Below are 16,583 nucleotides of genomic sequence, written 5' to 3' on the forward strand. Positions count from 1 at the left end.
ACCAGCCCCAGGGATTGCTGATTACAGAAACCTCAGATGAAGATTCTATCAAACATATTATCGAGTCTGTGAAAGCCTGGCCATTCAGACTTGTGTCTGTAGGATGCCTGGCTAGGTCGGTAGCACTTCAAAACTCTGCACTGGTGAGCAAATGTATTAGATTACGGCATCATCTGAGTCTTCTGTTTCTGCTTTTTACCAAATTAATTTTAACCAAATTAATGAAATCAACTAAAATGTACCAACATTTTACCAAATGCCTTTTGCTCACCAATGATAAATCATTCTATAGACTGTGTAAGATAATTTAAAACAATTAGCGGTTTCTGACACACTCAAACCAAGCAGTTTCACACTACCACAAACTCACTTAGATCACATTTATTTCCATTCTGTTGCTTGATGTGAACATAAACTGACATGAAAGTACACCACAAAGAAAGCCACTTCTGTGCAAAGCCCATTTTGCAAGACCACCTAGATGTTCCACAATGACTCTGGGAGAAAATTTGATGCATAGATGCACAATACTATCCTTAGAGGAAAAAGTACACTGCACACCAACATCAAAACGTCATCCTAATTGTGAAGCATGGTGGAAGCATTATGGTTTGGGGCTGCCTTGTGATCAAATTAAAGATATATCAAAAATTTTTTACAGGAGAATGTAAATGCAGCAGTCCATGACCTTAAGCTGAAGAGACATCGGGTAATAATGGCCCAAAGCACACCAGTATATCAACTTAATTGTTTTAATTTTTTGTGTTTTTGAATGGCCAATTAGGTGTCCTGACCCCATCCCAGATATATTGATAAACTGAAACACATTTGAAGGGAGGGATGGTCCAAATGTCTTCCTTGCCTTTAGGCAAATCTTATTTGCAGCTACAGGAAACATCTGGTTGAGGTAATTCCTACTGAAGGGGAATTTACAGGTTATTAAATTCAAGGGTTCACTTACTTTTTTAGAACTGTACCGTATGCAAGACTAATGCTTAGAAGAGGTAGCAGTAACAGTGTAAATAGGTTTACTGTCATCATTAACCATTAAGAAACTCACAGTGCATACACTTATCAGCAGACTTTAAATTACAAATATAATTGTGTTCATAAAAATATAATCATACATAGTTTGCCATTTATAACATGTTTATAAGACATACTAAACACAGCAGGCCACAATTACTATGACCAACGGCTTAATGGTCAGACAACATTGTTAGGGCTGTCAATCACATGAGCCATCTTTCCAGCCGTCTCGCCACCGCTCATCCACTTGCGTGCAGTCAAACTCTGGTTTTCCTAATCGGACATTGATGCCATTATGGAGCTGGCATAGCCACTGTGAGAAATTATGACGGCTACTTGTGTCTGGCTGGTTTGATTTCAGTCTGAAAAAAGATAAGAAATGATGTAAAAAATCTGTTATTCTGCATTTTATATTGGTAAAGTGGTCCTGGGTATAATTACCAAAAAATTACGGTTCCTGGATCCATTATAAATGTTAACAAAGCCATAAATCTGTCATGTTATTATCATTAAACTACTACTTTGGCAGTTAAGGGGCTGCATGGTCATGCTTTTCCAAGGGACCTGCATTTGACTGGTAGTCTGTACATGGCTATGACCGTACAAGTAGTCTTGTATTCAAAAACAGAAGTGCTTTCTAATGAGGCAGATACCTTTCTATTGTTTTTATTACAACACAACAGTGGTTAAGGCAGTGATCTTTCTTCTCATTCTCAGCTGCCAGAAAAGCTTCAGAAAAATGATTACTACATTCCTAACGATGAGAGTTTTGTGACATTTGTGTCACAGGTCAAATTATTTTCTTCATTGATTTGAAGCCATCATAAAAGAAAGATGGTGTTGCTTATGGCCCTTAGTCCCTAATTAACTAATGTGCCAGTAAGCAAACACAACCGGAAATATAGCCAATGTAGCAAATACACACCTCCCCTTCAATTTTTTTATAAGACCCCTGAATTTCATAACCTGCCTGCCATGCTTACCTTGCTCTCAGGTCTTCAGCACACTCTTCACAAGGGAAGAATTTTGAAAAGAGATTAATAAACTGAGACATTTCCTGTTTCTGTGTTGTTGTGGGTGTATCCGGGTAGTATGCTGCCATAGTGTGGAGAACAGACCATGAACTCCTCCCTAGTTCCTGTCTGTCCAGGGGACACTCCACTTGTTTCTCAACATCTCCAGCCGCTTGTGTTTCCTAATCAAAGAGAAGCCAGACATATTCACATTGTTAACAATAGACATTGTTCATAGATACAATACACAGTTAAATTAGTGGATATTGTAATGGGGAAGGGTGCACCATGCTAGAGAGAGAAAGCGAGGCAAAAGCCCATACATCTAGTAGAGAAGTAAATATAACCCCTGAACAGATTCCCAATGCCAGGCAGAATAATGCTGTGGCTAACAAGCCACAAACTAAATAGGGACAACTTCAAATAATTAATTGATAAGTACAAAGTAACAGAGAAAAAATAAAACAAAATACAATGAATGCAACCTGCAACTGAGAATGTGGACAGGAAAGGGATAGTGCAGAAATGCAAACTGGATACAGCGATATGACTGCCGAATCTCCATTTAGCATACACCCTGTTACAGACAGTATGCCTAGGCAGGTATACAGCTGCTAGGAAATGCAAGAAAAACCCAATACAAATAAACAACATCCAACAAGCTAACCCTCTGTGTTAAAAAAAAATTGGGATCCCCATGACACTGGTTATGATATTATTCTTATGCTTTCAGCAAGGGTGGCAAAAAGTTTTGTCTTGCTCATGGCAAATTTGATGAATCCATAATAAAAGTACATTTCTTGGTATTTTCTAATTTTGGTTGATGTAGTGGATTTACTTTTGGTGAATTGGTGGTGGAGCTCTCTCAGCTTGGTCTACTTCAGCGGTATCTGCATCTACAAATGAATCGGAATCTTTCATCTGTTGACCTTTACACTTTTGTGGTGGGCAAATCAAATATTTGTCCATTCGTCAAGACCTATCAGAGGTTATAGGTAGTTTAAACAGACTGATATGACATCACAAGAGGTCTCCCATACGCCAATAACCTACTGATTTTCTGTCCCATTATGTGTGATTCTTTGTAACGGGTCCCCCCTGTAGGCTCACTGAGGGCACTTGGGGCATTAAGAACACTGCAATTGGATGCTGAAGTCCAAATTTGTGGCATCAACTTGCAAAAGGCCTTTTATGAATTCACATAAAACTGCCCCTATCCACAAAGTGAGGTACATAAACAAAGAGTTTATCAAAAATCCAGTGGGAAGTTATTACAAATTACATTTTACATTTACATTTTCAGCATTTAGCAGACGCTTTTATCCAAAGCGACTTACACAATGATCTGAACACGATGAGCAGTTGAGGGTTAAGGGCCTTGCTCAGGGACCCAACAGTGGCAACTTGGTGGTGGCGGGGCTTGAACCGGCAACCTTCTGTTTACTAGTCCAGTACCTTAACCACTGAGCTATCACTGCCCAAATCACACAAATGAATGGGAACTGTTATAGTAGCAAGGGAATACCACTTCTGTATTAGTGCCTATGGTTTGAATGTGATATTTTGGTGTCCGACCATACAATGTAGTGACAACCTTTCACCTACCAATGTCTGCTAAACCTTGTGTGGCTCTTGACTCTCTTGTAGAGTCTTGACTAAGGTGTCTGGCATGACCATAGTCAAGACCAGACCTGTGCATATTAGACTCAAAACAAAATAGTGTAAAGTTTAAAAACCTGCACATTTTGTTCACATTTGTTTTTTGGTTTTTTTTGCATTTGTTTGTTTAAATAGTAAAATAATGTTGATGTTTTACTCTGCCTACTTCTAATTGTCTGATTGTAACATCTAAACATTAACAACTTATTAGAACTGCACAATTTACTGCTTTTAATAAAGAGTGGGCAGTTGTAGCCTAGTGCCTAAGGTACTGGACTAGTAACCAGAAGGTCGCTGGTTCAAGCCCCACCACCGCCAGGTTGCTGCTGGCCCTTAACCCTCAATTGCTCAGACTGTATACTGTAACTTTATTGTAAGTCACTTTGGATCAAGGCGTCTGCTAAATGCTGAAAATGTAAATAAAGAGATAAAATTAATATTGAGCAGAATTAAGTTCACCTTATTGTCCCAGTTGCTTATGTGGCCCCTTCGAAAATTTAATTGCCCACCCCTGGTCAAGACTCTACTAAGGGTATGAGTACATACCCTTAAAACCTACAGTAGATGACATGATACTGAGTAAGGTAAATGTAATACAACTGAATTTTCTGTACAGTGTTTCTCACCTGTTCTGAGACTGAGGACGCCTGTTTCTTCTGAACTTTCATCCATGATTTAAAATCCGAACATGCTCTACATGGTTTCTTTTTCGAGTGTGTGTTCTCTGCTTGATCTTTCCCCAGACCTTCTCCTGATGCCTTGCCAGGTAAAGGGAACGGGAAACTTTCCATACTGGGAATATTTTCAGAATATCGCCCTCCGGACGGCGCTGCCATGTTTATACAGGATGTGCATCATGGGATTGATCATGACTTAATTTTGTTATATTGAGAAACATAACGTAATCACACATGGCTGAATATTGTTGTGAATATTGTCAGGTGTTTTGTATTAACAGTGCTTTTAAAACCAATATAGATATGTCACATCAGGTTTACGATTTATTTTACTAGTGCACATCAATTTTCCCCCCGGACGTTATTGAACGCTGCACCGGCTGCATGGCGGTGACGTAGTCGGCTGGTCATGCTGCGGAGTTAGGTTCGTTCAAAACTGTTATTTTTGCTACATAGTGTGTAGTACGTAAGTGAAACTATGTAAATAAACAACACTGCATTGCGCTTTGTTATATGGCTAAATTATGATTTGAATGGGTGTAAAAGTATTTCAGTTGCTAAAAATGTAACTTGTTAGCTTTAGCTAGCTAGCCAGGTGACTGAGTGTAGTTGTACAATTAGTACCACGTTTCATGTCATTGTTATTTTTTACAGGTTTTCTGTTTCTGAACTCGTCACACTTTTGCCATCATGGGGATCCTCGAGAAGATCGCCGAGATCGAGAGAGAAATCGCTCGGACGCAGAAGAACAAAGGTAGATCTATGCATTAGCTAATACTGACAAACTGTAGCTGCTGGATCACTGCAGTCAGTTGGGTGGCATTTGTAGGTATGCAGTTACAATCTGTAGCTCGTTTATTTATTGCACTGTTTGTCAACTCTATTATTGCAATAAGATTACTATAGTCCCAACACTAACTAGATATTTTGGGTGGTAACCTGTTTGTAAAAGAACAATGACACTAAAATGGTGTTGATTTGTTATTGGGTGTTGTGTTGGGAGGACTGTGTCAGTCCATCAGTGTAGCAGTGTTGCTGATTTAAACACTGTGTACACTTACTGACTGCTTTATCAGTTACAGCATCCTTGTTTGTTCACATTGTAGGTTTATGGTTATAAATGATAGCATATGTTTTATAAAACAGGTAGTATTTAAGCCCCTTACTGTTTGTCAACCTTGTTCTTTTCATGGTCTATGATGGGGCAGATTAAACTGTTACCTCCAAAACGATACCTAAACTATAAAGACTAAAATCCAATATCAGTGGTTAATACATTTCCAACCAGTAGTGACAGGAGCTGGGCTGGGCGGTATGACCAAAAATTTGTATCACTGAATTTTTTAAGATTCTGACGATTTCACAGTATGTTGTATTTTTTGTATTACTGGGACATTTTATATGTCTGTGACTGATTTTACTGTCATAAGTACAAAGAATATAAAATATTTCAATTTCACCATGTATATAATGAAGGTTTTAAGTACTATAAGCTTTGGTTGACACCACAAAATGACACAATATGTGATGGAATCAGTAGGCGTGAAACAGGTGCAATATATACGATGTTTATTATTAATGTAATATTTAAGTATTATACAATTACCGTTAGCTCTCCCTGTAACAAATAAAACAAAGTTTGCAGTCTCCCGGTCACCACTGATGAAGTGAATAGTTATACCGTTATACTGAGGTATGACCCCACTGATTGTACAACTTGATCACAGGTCTGTTGTAGAAGATTTTATATATCTACGCTTCCAGCTTGCTTCGGTGTTGCTTAAATGTTTGCTTTTTTGCAACAACTGTGCCCCCACAAACCGTACAGTATATAGTGTTTTTGTTTATTTTTTCTACCATATTCAGGAAGGCTCTCCTGGTTAACACTACCTGGTTAACAAGTGAGCTGTATCTAATCTGCACAGCGCTACATAGCGCGTTTAGTGGCGAACAATATTATATGATTTGCTGCCTATTGAAGCCCACAGCTGTTGTATTAATTATTCTATTCTATGGCGGCATATGAAAAATCCATACCGTACGAGGAATTACAGCCGGTATACTGAATGTACCGTCATACCCCCCAGCTCTACAATGAGGTCTTTAAAAGGCTTAATAACAATGCTGTGTTGCTTTAAAAGCCTTAACAATATGTGTGTACTAGCAGGACATAATATACCCACAAAAAAAGGTCCACCCCAGCTAACAATTATTGGTTCCCAGAACGTTCTGGGAACGTTAGTTTTTGGTTCCCAGAACGTTCTGGGAACGGATCATTTTGGTTGCCCTTTGGTTCCCCAGGAAAGTTTTCTTTACGGAAATAGAACGTTCCCGTTTGGTTGTGCATTATAGTTCTGGGAATGTTCCCCTAACGTTCCCGTAACCTTAAAATTATTGAAACCTTTAAGGGAACCTTGTACTAACCTTTAAATTATTGAAAACTTTAAACAAGAAAACCTCACTTTCTAGTTGTGCTAATTAAGAGTTCTGCTTGCTATATACGTAGAGCTAATTTCTCTCACTGGATCATGAGAAAACCTTCCGGGAATGTTACTGGAACGATACTTTATACACATAAGAAATAAAACCTTATACAAGCTTTAACTAACGTTCTCTGTTAGTTCTCATAAAACCATGAGAGAACGTTAGGTTTCATAGTTTTATAGTTGGTACTTGTAAGTAAAGGTTGATCTACATGGACCGTCTCAAGCAAAAGGCTGCTTTTTTGGTAAGTTCCTACTAAAAAACTTTAAAGATCATAAGAAAACCTTCCGGGAACGTTACTTTAAACACATAAGAAAGAAAACCTTAAGGCAACTTTTAGGTAACGTTCTCTGTTAGTTTTCATAAAAACATGAGAGAACGTTAGGTTTCATACAGCGCTGATTTTTTTTTTACGAAAATAGAACGTTACCATAACGTTATGGGGTGGTTCCCTAAGAATATCCATAGGGGAACCAAAATCTAACGTTATGGGAACGTTCTGTGTTAGCTGGGACCACTCAAAAATATCTGGTCATTATTGATGTCTTTAATAATCAGCAGGCAGAGGGAGGCTTACATAAAAAACCCACTAAATATCTGCTGTTAGTAATAGTATACAGAGTGAGCTATATTATATTATAGGTGTAGCTGATGTATAAAGTATATTTTATAGTATTTACATCTATCTCAAACTCTTTCTTTTTCAGCAACTGAATACCATCTTGGTCTACTAAAAGCCAAGCTAGCTAAGTACAGGGCCCAGCTTTTGGAGCCTACAAAATCAGCTGGAGCCAAAGGTGAAGGCTTCGATGTTATGAAATCAGGTGATGCTCGGGTTGCTTTAATTGGGTTTCCATCAGTTGGCAAGGTAATTACAATTTCCCTTTCAAAATGCTGTATTCATTTGGGTATGGTGCAGTTTTATATTCAACAAAATCCAAATGATGTTTTTTCAGTCTACCTTTCTGAGCTTAATGACATCAACAGAAAGTGAAGCAGCTTCATACGAGTTCACTACTTTGACTTGTATCCCTGGTGTTATTGAGGTATTGCTTGCGTTTTGGCATTTATATTTCTTTACTTCCATGATGTTGCCTAATTTTTTGTTGATTGTTTTGAATGCCCGTTTCTTGTATTTTCCTGTAGTACAAAGGTGCCAACATACAGCTGCTGGATTTGCCTGGAATTATTGAAGGAGCTGCTCAAGGTATGTGCTTTTTATATAGTAATGAATATTTTTAGTGTCACTAAGATTTTTGTTTTAACAAGTTATCATTGTTAAAGGCAAGGGTAGAGGCAGGCAAGTCATAGCTGTAGCCAGAACTGCAGATGTGGTCATCATGATGCTTGATGCAACCAAGGGAGATGTTCAGAGGTCGGTGTTATTTTTTCAAGCTTACAAAAGCCAGTTAACTATTGCTGTCTTGCTTTTCTGAATATATTTTTAAAATTTTTCTCATTAAAGGGAACTGCTGGAAAAAGAGCTTGAATCTGTTGGGATCAGACTAAACTGTTCCAAACCCAATATTTACTTTAAGGTACAGTTTTCTTACTTATTATCATAATTGCTCGTATAATTGATTTAAGACATTATTAGATATTTATTTTCTTATCCAGTTATCCACTAAATCCCCTAACCTATCCACTATTCACTAACCATCCACAACGCTTTGCACACTTTTTGTGTTGTGGATTATATTTGCATGGATAAAATTTCCATTTTTACCCATAGTCTATACTTACTGTAATAATGAAATAAAAACATGTTTTTAGAGTTTTTGAAAATATAAACTAATTACTAATTCACTAAATTGTTTAGTAACTTCGATTTGTCACACCAGTGGTACTTTCTGCATTTTTTTTGCTTTGATTATCCCAGAGATGTGTATAAAATTCAATTGGAGTCCATCTGTTGCAATTTGCAGTTTGGAACACACATCTGTTTCTATAAGGGACATAAATTACACTGCATTGTCAAGACAAGAACCAAGTCCAAGGTTCTGTGGTATAGATCAGGGCAAGGATATAAAACACAGTCGCCACAATCATTCAAAAAAGGAGGAAGCTTGGCAGAACTTTAACCCTTCCCAGAGTTGGATGTCTGGCCATCTAGGCAAGAAAGGCCTTGCTCGGGGAGGTAAAAAAGAGCAGTTGCAGAAACGTCAAAATCTTGTTCAGGGATGTAAGAACCTGTTGGATAAATACTATCTCAAAGTTGATTGTCTATTATGCTTAATTTGACAAAGAATCCTCTGTTGTTCTTTCAGCCTAAGAAAGGTGGAGGTCTCTCCTTTAACTCAACCGTTCCTCTTACACAATGCTCTGAGAAGCTAGTTCAGCTTATTCTTCACGAGTACAGTATCCTTTATCATCTTTCTTGGATCCATTTTCCCCCTCTGCACACACAGTGTTTGTAAAATGAATGAATCTTAACCTGTTCACTCAGAAATCTTTAATGCTGAGGTTTTGTTCAGAGAAGACTGCACACCGGATGAATTTATTGATGTCATTGTAGGTAATCGTGTGTACATGCCTTGCTTATATGTGAGTATTAGTCTTCATCAATCGTTTGGCATTTTTATTTGTGCACAATACCCAGCAGCACAGTCTCTGAAGACATGCTTATTATTGTGCATTTTATAGGTGTACAACAAAGTGGATCAGATTTCAATAGAGGAAATAGACCGTCTTGCTCATCGACCAAACAGTGTTGTGATTAGCTGTGGCATGAAACTAAATCTAGACTACCTCCTGGAGCAGTTGTGGGAATACCTGGCTCTGATCTGTCTCTACACAAAGAAAAGAGGAGGTAATTTTACTGCTGATTTACTAACAGAAATGTTCTTTTTATTATTCAGAGGATAAATAGGTTATCATTAACATTCCATAAGTGATTTGATAGTTAAAGACGAATGGTCATGCTTTTAAACAGTCTTGTAATCAGCCATTTACCCTACCTCTTTAAAGCTGTAGTATTTTAGTTTTCCATTAATATAAATTAGAAATAGCCAAGGTGATTGTTCCCCTTTAGGATTTGTCTGTTATTATGAATGTGGTGTTTATTTTTATAATGTAATATGCAAATAAGAAATGGCATAATGTTACATTTCTGATAATAACTTGATTTTTTTCTTTCTTTGTTAAAAAAACAGAGCGACCAGATTTCAATGACCCAATCATTATGAGAAGGAGTGCATCAGTAGAACATGTGGTAAGACTCTATTGCTGTTTATAAATGTTCTTAAAATTTCTGCCATTGACTGTTTCAATTAATAAGCAAGGCCTGTAAATCTCAATTGCTTGCATTGTATTCTCACATCCATGTAAAAAGCAAATGTAAATACATAGTCACAAGCCAGTCACAGTGCTCATGCTAGCTCCTGTCCACAGTCAAAAGCATCTACAACAGGTATATTAATTAAGCAATACAAGAAGGTCGAGTGGTCTAATGAATCCTGGTTTTTCCAAAACTATGTGGAAAGTTAGGTAGAAGAGATGGCACCAAGATACACTCTGGAATAACCCACCTCGCAATGTATAGAAGTTATAGGATTTGCTGGTAATGTCTTTGTATCAGATACCACCAGACTTCTTCAGATGTTTTGTGAAGTACATGTCTCGGTGGGTCAGATCTGTTTTGACAGCATATTAAGCTGGTGTATCTAATGTTTTGGCTCATGGGTATAAGCTACTGTATGTAGCTAAGTAGTAGCTAAAAATATAAACAATAAAGTAGTTAAATATTTTGTATTCACATGCTGCTTTTTCTGTACTTCACATGCTGTTTTGGATATTTAGTCTTTATTACCCTCCAGCAGTCCTACAATTTACTCTTATGTTCTTTGCAGTGCCACAGAATTCACAGAACATTAGCGAGCCAATTCAAGTACGCACTTGTCTGGGTAAGCTTATATGATCAGTTCCTCTCACTGAAATTGTTGTGTTTGTTGTAACCAATATATAAGACTTTACTTCTGTTATAAACTACAGGGAACAAGCACAAAATACAGCCCGCAGCGAGTAGGACTGACGCACATTATGGAACACGAGGACGTCATTCAGATTGTGAAGAAATAATCTCATGGCCTCATTATTACAATTACATGAAATGACACCATCTTCTGTTCTGCTTTATTTTTTTTAAGTACATATTTCAATTGCCCAGACATTATTGTTAAAAGTCTTTATCAAACATTTTGTTAGGAAAATAAAAAAACACATCTGAATTTTTGTTAGAACACATATAAAGGTTATAGAAAAAATGCTTAAATGAAATCAGATATTGGAACCTAACAGGCATGAATTGATCAAATAATTGATTTGACAGATTTCAGGTCAATAAACCTTTTGGCAGTATGTGCAAATGAAAAGCAATAAAATTTATGAGGTTTTAGAAGCGTGTAAGATTTTTGTTTGGAGAAATGCCTTCACCATCCAAGACATGAAATAACTAATTTAATTTTTAATTATTTTTTCTATTTTGCATTTTACCCAATTTTTCTCCTAATTTAGCTTTGCCAATCTGCTGCTGTGGACCCCTAGTGGTGCCAAGGAGGGGGTAACTTGACAGACACATAGTCCCTCCGATGTGTGCACAGCCTACTGATCCCTTCTTATTCACCCACACATTGGTGGATTTGCTCGTGAGGCCGGCTTCATGCGCAGAGAGCCACGCCCCGACCCCAGGTCCCTGACCCAGGTGCCCTGGACAACCATTTCCCACTCTTACCAGTCTGGAGGCCAATTTGTCTGCTGAAGGCATTAGTCAATTATGCCTGCTAGAGGGTGCCCAGCCGACCGGTAGCAGAGCCGAGACTCGAACCTGGGAGTTAAGAATCTCTGCGCTGGTGTGCTAGTGACTCATCACTCTGCGCCACCTGAGCGCCCCCCACACATTTACTTTTTTATAATTTTTACATGAGCTTAACAAAAAATAGAAAGGAACATTAGTTTGACTTACGTGTTTTTTAAATTACAGTATGTATGTATTTTATACGCAGCTTTAAACTGCAAGAAATCTGGGTGTCTTGGTGGTGCAGCCGGTAGTGTGGGTGTCAAGCTTTATGCTCAAGGGGCAGTAGATTCAAATCCCATCTGCAGTCACAGTCAGGAGTGTGACGTTTCCTCTGGGTTTCCTCCTGATATTCTTGTTAGTTTAATTTAAATTGCTCCTAGATGTAAGTGAATGGTTAAATGTGTAATGTTATGTGATAATTTAGACTTCATTCCGAGTGTTTCTTCCTTGCTACTAGTGGTTCAGTGTAGGCACCAGATCCACCTGGTTAGGATAAAGCCGATACTAAAGCAAGTACGAATTCTTGTAAATTACATTTTGAATCTAAAGTGTTTTTTTTAGTCAATAAAATACTCATTTAGTCATAATCATACTTTTGCGTTTAAGAGAGACGTGCCAAAAACGGTTCCAATAGAAAGTGAATGATTTTTAGTTAGAAAAGTAAAGCAGTTCTCTTATTTTAGCAATTGATGATACATGTTGAGAAAAAGAACAGCAGGAAAACAGCTGACTGGAAAACACTGACCATTCAGTCATGTTTAAATGTGTGTGTTTCTAGTGTATGTCTCTAAAGAAACATAAAAGGTAGAGCTAAAGTTGGCTGGTTTTTAATATTCAAATGGGTTTATGCAAACGTTTTAGTAAAAAGTGGGATGTTAATGGGAAGAAGTCTGTGACAAATGCAAGGTAATGTAGTATATTAACAGTTGAGCCAGTGTGGATGAGTATGGGTGGGTGGTATAACTCGTATCCAATCTTTGTTTGGAATTGACTGCAATGTAATCTAAAAATGAATACCACACATGAACTAAAATTGCATGTTTAGGGGTTTGTTGTATACAAACAATAAAAAAAATAAAAAAAATGCAAAGTTAAACTGCAAAGGAACAAAACATTGTCTTTCTCTCTAAATAAAATTAATTGGTTAATCAGTGTTAATAGCATGAATAAAATATTTATATATAAATGCTGAAACATTGCTAAAGGTAGGCCTAAATTTAAACTTCAGGTATATGCAACAATCTGGCTGCTTAGCACTGACCGCTTGTGTGCTTCTACAAATAATAAAACATTATGTATAATGTAGCTGTCAGCTTTCTTGTGAACATCTAATGAAGCCATTAAAATTCTGTACCAACAGCACATTCACAAGATGCCGACTGTTACCTTTCCACATGGATCTGAAAACCTAGAGCAGCTGCTGCTATTCATTAGCGAAAACTAGTATAATAGACGTCATTAAATATGCATGTGGAGCCACTCGGGCTGTACAATACGACCAGCAAATTTGGTGTGGGGAATTATCAAAACTCAAGCCGTCCCACTGAAGGCCTGATGCTTCCTGTGGTATTGGGTTAACAGAGCAGTTAATGAAAGCTGAGCAAAATGAAGATACTTTGTTTTGGAATTACTTAAGGTGCATTAATTCTACTCAGTGTACATGAGTCTGCAGAGAAGGTAAGCATGTTTGTTGCTGTTGTAAGAGTGTATTACAGGCTGGGATATTTGATGCACCATTTGTTGATGTGTATGGTTGACTAGCTACATGTTTTGCCAAATTCTGCTATTGTTTACAGCACATTCTGGCATGAGATCATGTGCGTGTAAGGCAGGTTTGAAAAAATATACTGATCTATAGCATTTGTCTTATCCTTGGGTACACTAATTTTGTCTACCCATCCCAACAAAGAAAATATTTATTAAATAGATTAACTGATTGGAATTTTTATAATCCATATTGTTATAAATATCTGAGCTTTAATATTTTTGGTATACCTGCTTTGCACCTGTTTGTTGGTCATTTTATCAGATAAAACCCTGGTACACTATGATACTAAAGCCCATCTGTTGCTTTACGACATTCTAAGCCTCCCTTAACCGGCCGTCTATGCAAGAGCCCACCACTGAATTAAAGCTAGTCTGATATTTGAGTGGTGGTCTGTACACAGCACAGCATATACAGTGACTTGTGTTGTGTTTATCAGGCACAAAATAATCACCACAACACTGATATGTAGGAAACATGAGTTTCTTATTAGCAATTAGAATTAACATAATATGTCACATGTGTAACTTAAAGTGCTAATTTTGTTACCATGTGTCACATGATGTCTGTCCTTTAATCACGTCTTTAATGGGTGTAAAAGAAAACACTGGCAATGCACCAACATTTAGTGAACATACTGTACATTGTAATCATGTTTTACCCCTGCTTAATCCTGGTCTGGGCTGCAGTGAGTGGCTTCCCCCAAAATCACTGGCTGCAATGCAGTAACACGCCCCACACAAGATGCAAATCCATCAAGGGGCCTCTGCCATCCAGCCCTTTCCAGAAATAGCCAATCATGTCTGTATGTAGATGCCTGACAGGCCGATAGCACCGCTGGGAATTCAAAGTCTGGATACCAGTGGTAGTGGGCTAGTGTTATTTATCTGTGGCCCATCCGAGTGCCCATGTAATATACAGTTAAAGTCAAAAGTTTACATACACTTGTAAGAGAACAGAGTCCTTTGTTAAGGTTTCTTGAGGGTTTTTATGAACAATTAAAAGAAAAATAAATTGATCAAACATAAACATAGAAAATCTTTCAGTGTCACACATTCTAATTCATAGCTTTTAATTTACTTGAATTACGTTCAATAATCTAGACCAATGTCCTTCTAGTACAGGGTGCACATGTACATACTGTACTTGTAAACATGCATTTAAACATAAATCTTTAATAATCTCTCTCCTTATTGAGTGTGCATTGGGTCCCAAGTCTATGTGGAAACACTGTATGAAAGGCAAAAAAAACCATTCTGGACAAGCACCGATCCATTCTGGGCATCTATTACTTAACCACTCACACATTCACACAATTTAGCAGCCATTTGGAACAATAGTACTGGGAACATGGGTTTAAAACTCACCAGTTTCTAAAGAGCAGTTCCTGAGGGGACGCCAAAGATGCTATTCCGATGTTTTATTCGTCTTTAACTGGCTACAAGTAAGAATGTTTAACCAGTGATACCTAGATCAGGCCTGTAGATGGCACAAAATAGCGGGCTTTAAAAATAATAGTTATTGTTACGAAGATATGGGGTGGGAGGCTGGTTAAATATTTCCGCAATTGGATGCTGGGTTAAACAGAATGTTCTTGTTCATCAGCAGAGCTACCCAATGTCATATTACACCTGCCTCAATGTTAGTGGGCAGAAAGGCACTCCAAAACACACATATGTTTTAGATAGTTGCCAGTCATCTTGGGTTCATGCGACTATAGTCCCGAAAGATCTGGGACATTACTACACTGTTATTGCTTTTTTCCCTGTCTGCTTGTTTTAACATTTTGATTCAGTATTTTAACCTTTATGTATCATGCTGAAATGGAAATAAATACATTTCGAAAATCAAATACTAATAATCAATATTGCTAAAATGTAAACTAAAACATATGGTTGACCCACAAGTTTTACCACTGAAACAATGGGTAATTGTTTACTCTCTTAAGTTAACTCCAAGGTCCTACATTAGGTCCCCTACTGCAATATGAAGAACTTTTGCTGCCATCTGCTGCACACTGTGGCTTCAGCACGTTTCTGTTTTTACTCAAAGACGAGTGTAATTGCTACTAAAACATGTTCTGGATACAGTGCAATAATTATTTGTCTGATAGATTCAACCTACCTGGATTTAGACTCAAACCAAGTAAAATGGTATGATAGTTATACTATGTATGTATGTATGTATAAGCACACACACTGGAACAGGACAGGGCCTTGCCTAAACTGTTGCTGCAAAGTTTGAAGCAAATAATATACTTGTTTAATACACCTGTTAGCAATTGTTGTGGCTTAAACACCTGAATCAGTGCTGTGTTTTTGTCAAAAATGGATTCATGGATTCAAACCTTTCAAACTTTGACATAAAGGCAATTTTTAAAAACCTGGTTTAAAATGATTACACTTGATTGGGTCAAGGCCAAATTTAAAATAATTAGGAACACATCCTGAATTTAGGGGTACATTTACTGTGATGGGGGTCTATAGATTGGGGAACACATTTTCTTGAGAAACGTTACACATTATAAGGTTTAGAAAAAGTACTGGGTAATCTTTTTAACTACAATGCAGAAATGGGATTTAACTGGCTAAAGCTAACAGAGTTAGACCTAGGTGGTGATATCAGCTAAGTATTGCAGTAACAAGTATTATATTTAAATACCTCTTAGTAAAAAAATACCTTTTATGGTAAACTAGGGTTAAATGAGTGTGCATTTACCATAAAATTATTTGTGAAATTTGAGCATCTTCAAAGTAAGTAGCACTTGTATATGCTAATAATAAACCTAAAACCTGAAGAAAACATAAGTTGGGAATTCCTACAAGCAAAAATGTTTTTCACCTTTTAGATTGACTTTATACTTACTCTAAGTCTGTATAACAGCTGTATTATTCTGCTCTTTAAAATAGTTTTTAAAACAGTTTAGTGACAGCTCACCGATCTGCATAATTTATACAGGAATGAAACAAAGAGATAATGTTACTAAGTGAGTGTAGCAGATACATTTAAGGTCCCCAAATATAGCAGGGAGTCCTCAACAGCATTCAGACAAAAGCTTTCAGACTTCTGAAGGGACATGGATATATGCCAAGGACACATGAAATTGGAATACAATGACCAGCAAAAAAGACAAAGATCTTCAGCACGACAAATGGATGCTG

At 37.3% G+C, this 16,583-nt stretch overlaps 2 protein-coding genes across 2 annotated transcripts; one reads left to right on the forward strand and one right to left on the reverse strand.

The window, feature by feature from the left end:
• Positions 1-371: 371 nt before the first annotated feature.
• Positions 372-4,542, reverse strand: gfer (growth factor, augmenter of liver regeneration (ERV1 homolog, S. cerevisiae)). The gene is made up of 3 exons (XM_062990436.1): positions 4,328-4,542; positions 2,013-2,224; positions 372-1,391 (listed from the first exon to the last, which is right to left on the reverse strand). Exons 1-3 carry the CDS (start codon positions 4,535-4,537, stop codon positions 1,229-1,231), a joined length of 585 nt encoding a protein of 194 aa, XP_062846506.1. The 5' UTR covers positions 4,538-4,542; the 3' UTR covers positions 372-1,228.
• A 213-nt stretch (positions 4,543-4,755) lies between these two features.
• drg2 (developmentally regulated GTP binding protein 2) lies at positions 4,756-11,258 on the forward strand. Its single transcript, XM_062990437.1, has 13 exons — positions 4,756-4,802; positions 5,033-5,132; positions 7,570-7,730; positions 7,819-7,908; positions 8,009-8,069; positions 8,147-8,237; positions 8,328-8,400; positions 9,130-9,220; positions 9,309-9,406; positions 9,506-9,671; positions 10,015-10,073; positions 10,711-10,764; positions 10,853-11,258. The coding sequence occupies exons 2-13, from the start codon at positions 5,069-5,071 to the stop codon at positions 10,937-10,939; spliced, it is 1,095 nt and encodes a 364-aa protein (XP_062846507.1). The 5' UTR covers positions 4,756-4,802; positions 5,033-5,068; the 3' UTR covers positions 10,940-11,258.
• Positions 11,259-16,583: the final 5,325 nt, after the last annotated feature.

Source organism: Trichomycterus rosablanca, chromosome 2 (genome assembly GCF_030014385.1).
Source record: "Trichomycterus rosablanca isolate fTriRos1 chromosome 2, fTriRos1.hap1, whole genome shotgun sequence".
NCBI classification, from domain to species: domain Eukaryota; kingdom Metazoa; phylum Chordata; class Actinopteri; order Siluriformes; family Trichomycteridae; genus Trichomycterus; species Trichomycterus rosablanca.